Consider the following 3,805-nt stretch of genomic DNA (forward strand, 5'->3'; position numbering starts at 1 on the left):
CATATATCATCTTTTAACCAACTAAATAAGAAGTAACTAAGGATTATGAGAGTCTTACTACTAGCACAAGGCTAGGGATGAACTCAAGAAGATGAAGATGATAAATGTGATGGATAAAAGCAAATGAAAGTGGTCTTTCAATCTCCAAGACCACCAAGCCTCCTTATCTTGCTTCTAACACCTTGTGATCAACTTGGAATGGATGAACATGAAGTGAAGATGGTGGTGGTGTGGCCCCTTGTTCTCGGCCGTGAGTGAGCAAGAGAGGGAGAGAAGAGTGTGTGTGCTTGAGTGGGTGAAAGATAATGAAGTTATGAACTCATATGCATTCTTATAATCCATATTAGAAGTTTAACCATTGGATCATGTGTCTCATAAGTACAAAACAAATCTACTAAGCAAATCAAATAAGATCAAGTGAAATCAAGGGTGGGTCCACCCTTGGTGACCGTCGCCCATGGGGGGGGGGGGGGGTATAGGGTTGGGATGTAATGGGTAGTTAAGATAATTAGTTGAAATCCAAGTGCATGATTGGGTGTTTTAGTTAATATGATGTTATATAGTGTGTTAGGGTGTTCGGGGATCATAATTAGCTTGGAAACATTAAAACAATGCTTCTAGTGTAATTTTGATGTTTCGGGTAGTGTCCGGTTGTTCGGTTAAACACCGGTTCGTTAAAGTGTCAAACTATACCGTTTAGTGTTCTTTATGTACCCTTTTGTGACACTTTTAATTCCCAACACTTAGGAAAACATTCAGGACCATTTAGTCATATTTTTGCATGATACTAGCTTGTTAAAATACTGATTTTTGCTGATTTATGCTGAATTCAGCACTTTATGTGGGTTTTAGGCACTTTCCGGCACTTAAACTATCACTTAGGAATGCAGTTTTGTAGTCCTTACTTCCCTACACACCATACTAGTGTAGTACTTAGTCTCTGGCCCATACTGGGTCTCAAAACATTGTTTGTCTATGTGCTGAGTCCTGTCAACATTTTTCTGAGTTATCCGCTAACTGTGCTTTGTGCAATGTGCATCGTTTATGACAATATGGTTTGCATGTAATAATGATGTGTCGTTATGCAATATGTGATGCACATGTAAGTATGATGCAGTAATCAGAAAGCAATTTATTGTAATTCAGTACAGTCATTAAACACTAATCATGGTTAATTAATTGTACAGATACCTGAATTTTTGACGGTTGTCACACTCAACACTTTCAATAGATTGGCCGGCCACATCTTTCATTTCCTTTAGTTAACTTCTTGTTTGTTGAATTGGCTTGTCTTCTTTTTTTAAATTCCATACAAGTATCAACTAGCAACAGTATTGAGTTGCACAACAATTAAATAACACAATATCCAGCTAACAATACAAAACGCTATGAACACGACATCAATCGCCTCAAGTTTTCAGCTTCATCTGTCCGACCACAACTAGTCAAGAGTCTAATGATACTCGAATAATGTTCTTCCGTTACTTCCACTTTATATCTTTTTGTCATCAAATCCAACACCTTACAAGCTTCCTCTGCAAATCCAGCCTGCTCACAAACCCGCAAAATCGCATTAAAAGTAAACTGATTCGGCAAGAATCCGCGTCTAATCATCTCATAGAAAAGATCAAGCGCCTCCCCATAGCGAGAATTACATCCATATGCCTCAATAATTGCGGTCCACGTCATTGATCCCTTCACGGGAATCATTCCAAAAGCCATCACTGCCTTGCCGATGTCACCACACGACCCGTAAAATCTCACGATTTCCGAACAAACAAATGGAATCGACCCCAAATCCTTCTTCAAAACCTGCCCGTGAATCTCCTTACCGAGCTTCAAAGCTTTGATCTCACCGCAAATACTCAACATTCTTGAAGTCGTTACTGAATCCGGGCGGTGTTTCGACACCGCCATTGACCGGAAAACACCAATCGCCTCATCAAAACACCTGTTTTCAACATACGATTCGATCATAGCAGTCCACGAGATCACATTTTTATGGTCTAGATTATCAAACAGTTTAACAGAATAACTATGACAACCACACTTTGCATACATCATCATCAATGATGTAGTTATAGACACTTGCTGAGTAAAACCATTCTTCACAGCAAAACAATGGATTTCCTTACCATGTTTCAAAGCTTTAAGCTTTTCACAGACGGGAATAACGGTGTTAATGGTCACGATATCGGGTTTAAACCGTTCTTGTTGCATCCAAACTATCGTTCTTAAAGCCTGTTCAAGCCTGCCATTTGCAGCATATCCAGACATAAGTGCGGTCCAGGATATCGCATTCCTTTCCTTTGACCCGTAAAAAACTTTTCTTCCCGACCCCATATCGCCACATTTGCAATACATATCAATCAAACCCGATTGAATAAACAACTGTTTCGAGTACTCTTTCGTCTTGATCACATAAGCATGAACCTCCTTACCAAGTTTTCTAGATTGAACATGGCTAATCACAGGAAGGATTGTAGTTAATATAACTGAATTCGGCAATATGTTATCCTTTACCATCCATCTTAGGTACTCAAGCGCTTCAATTTGCAGCCGATTATGCGCAAAACCAGCAATCATCGCCCCCCACAAGACCACATCTCTTCGATCTTCACCAACCTCTTCAAACACTTGACGAGCAAGCTTCGTTTTCCCACATTTGAAGTACATATCAATCAAACAAGTACTTATAATCGAGTCATCAATGAACCCGTTCTTTATCAACAACCCATGCGTCTTCAAACCTTGATAAAGCGCCGATGCACCACCCAAACTTTTGAGCAAACAAGAAAACGTATAAACATTCAAGTCAACCCCTGATTCCCGCATTAAGGAAAAAGTCTTGAGTGTTTCTTGATACTTGTTCCCACCCATGATCACACTGCCTCTTAGCAAGGCATTCCAAGGATAAACACTTGACTTTGGCATTTCGTCGAACAGCTGGTGGGCATCTTCACTAGACCGACAGGATGTGTACATATTGACAAGCTTTGTTCGTAAAAACTCATTGTTTTCGAGCCCGTTGATTCGGATATGAGTGTGTATTACTTTCCCAATAGATAAGGATTTCAACCGAACCACTGAAGCGATGAGTTCAGAGAAAGTAGTTGTATTTACAGGAATGCCACGCTTGTCCAAGTAATCGAGTATAGTGAGAGCCTCTTTGAGCTTGTCCTGTTTAGCGAATCTTTGAATATCTTTGTAAATGGCATTGGGGTTCTTGGTGTGGAGTGGTAGGGATGAGGGGAATGCGTCGAAATGTCGTCCTTTTCGGGGGTGTTTTGTTTGAAACTGAGAGTGAAATTGAGGGGAAGATTTGGGTTTGAAAGAGGGGTGAGTTTGATTGGTTGCAGGGTGGAGATGAATGGTTGTAGAAGAAGGTAGGAAGAGGTTGCAGAGTCCCTCCATTTTGTCTGCTTCAACACAGTATGTATGTATGTAAACAAGACACATACATCAATCGTGTTTTGTGGCCGCCCAAAATTAATAACTTAAGGCTTCATGATCAAAATAAACAACTGGATTAGTTTTATAAATTTTTACCCGTCTTCATTACTCAACAACAACAACAACCATACCCAATAAATCCCACAAATAGCAAAGCTACTTATAGGGTCTGGGGAGGGTGGGATGTAGACAGACCTTGCCTCTATCCTTAGGGATAGAGAGGCTGCTTCCAGAAAAGACCCTCGGCTCCAAAACGAACATCATACCAACACACCAAGTCAAAGAATATAGAAATAAGAAGTCAACAATACCAAGAAAGTTATCATAGTGACACAGTATAATGTAAATCATG

The 3,805-nt window shown here is 40.1% G+C and overlaps 1 protein-coding gene across 1 annotated transcript; it reads right to left on the bottom strand.

Moving 5' to 3' along the window:
- Nucleotides 1-1,107: 1,107 nt before the first annotated feature.
- Nucleotides 1,108-3,488, bottom strand: LOC110885312 (pentatricopeptide repeat-containing protein At1g71460, chloroplastic). The gene has a single exon (XM_022132992.2). The coding sequence runs from the start codon at nt 3,457-3,459 to the stop codon at nt 1,387-1,389; it is 2,073 nt and encodes a 690-aa protein (XP_021988684.1). The 5' UTR covers nt 3,460-3,488; the 3' UTR covers nt 1,108-1,386.
- Nucleotides 3,489-3,805: the final 317 nt, after the last annotated feature.

Source organism: Helianthus annuus, chromosome 10, assembly GCF_002127325.2.
Source record: "Helianthus annuus cultivar XRQ/B chromosome 10, HanXRQr2.0-SUNRISE, whole genome shotgun sequence".
Lineage (NCBI taxonomy): Eukaryota > Viridiplantae > Streptophyta > Magnoliopsida > Asterales > Asteraceae > Helianthus > Helianthus annuus.

What these genes read in the sequence shown, in the direction of transcription:
- LOC110885312 (XM_022132992.2), bottom strand. Translation starts at nt 3,459, where the DNA reads ATGTGTCTTGTTTACATACATACATACTGTGTTGAAGCAGACAAAATG.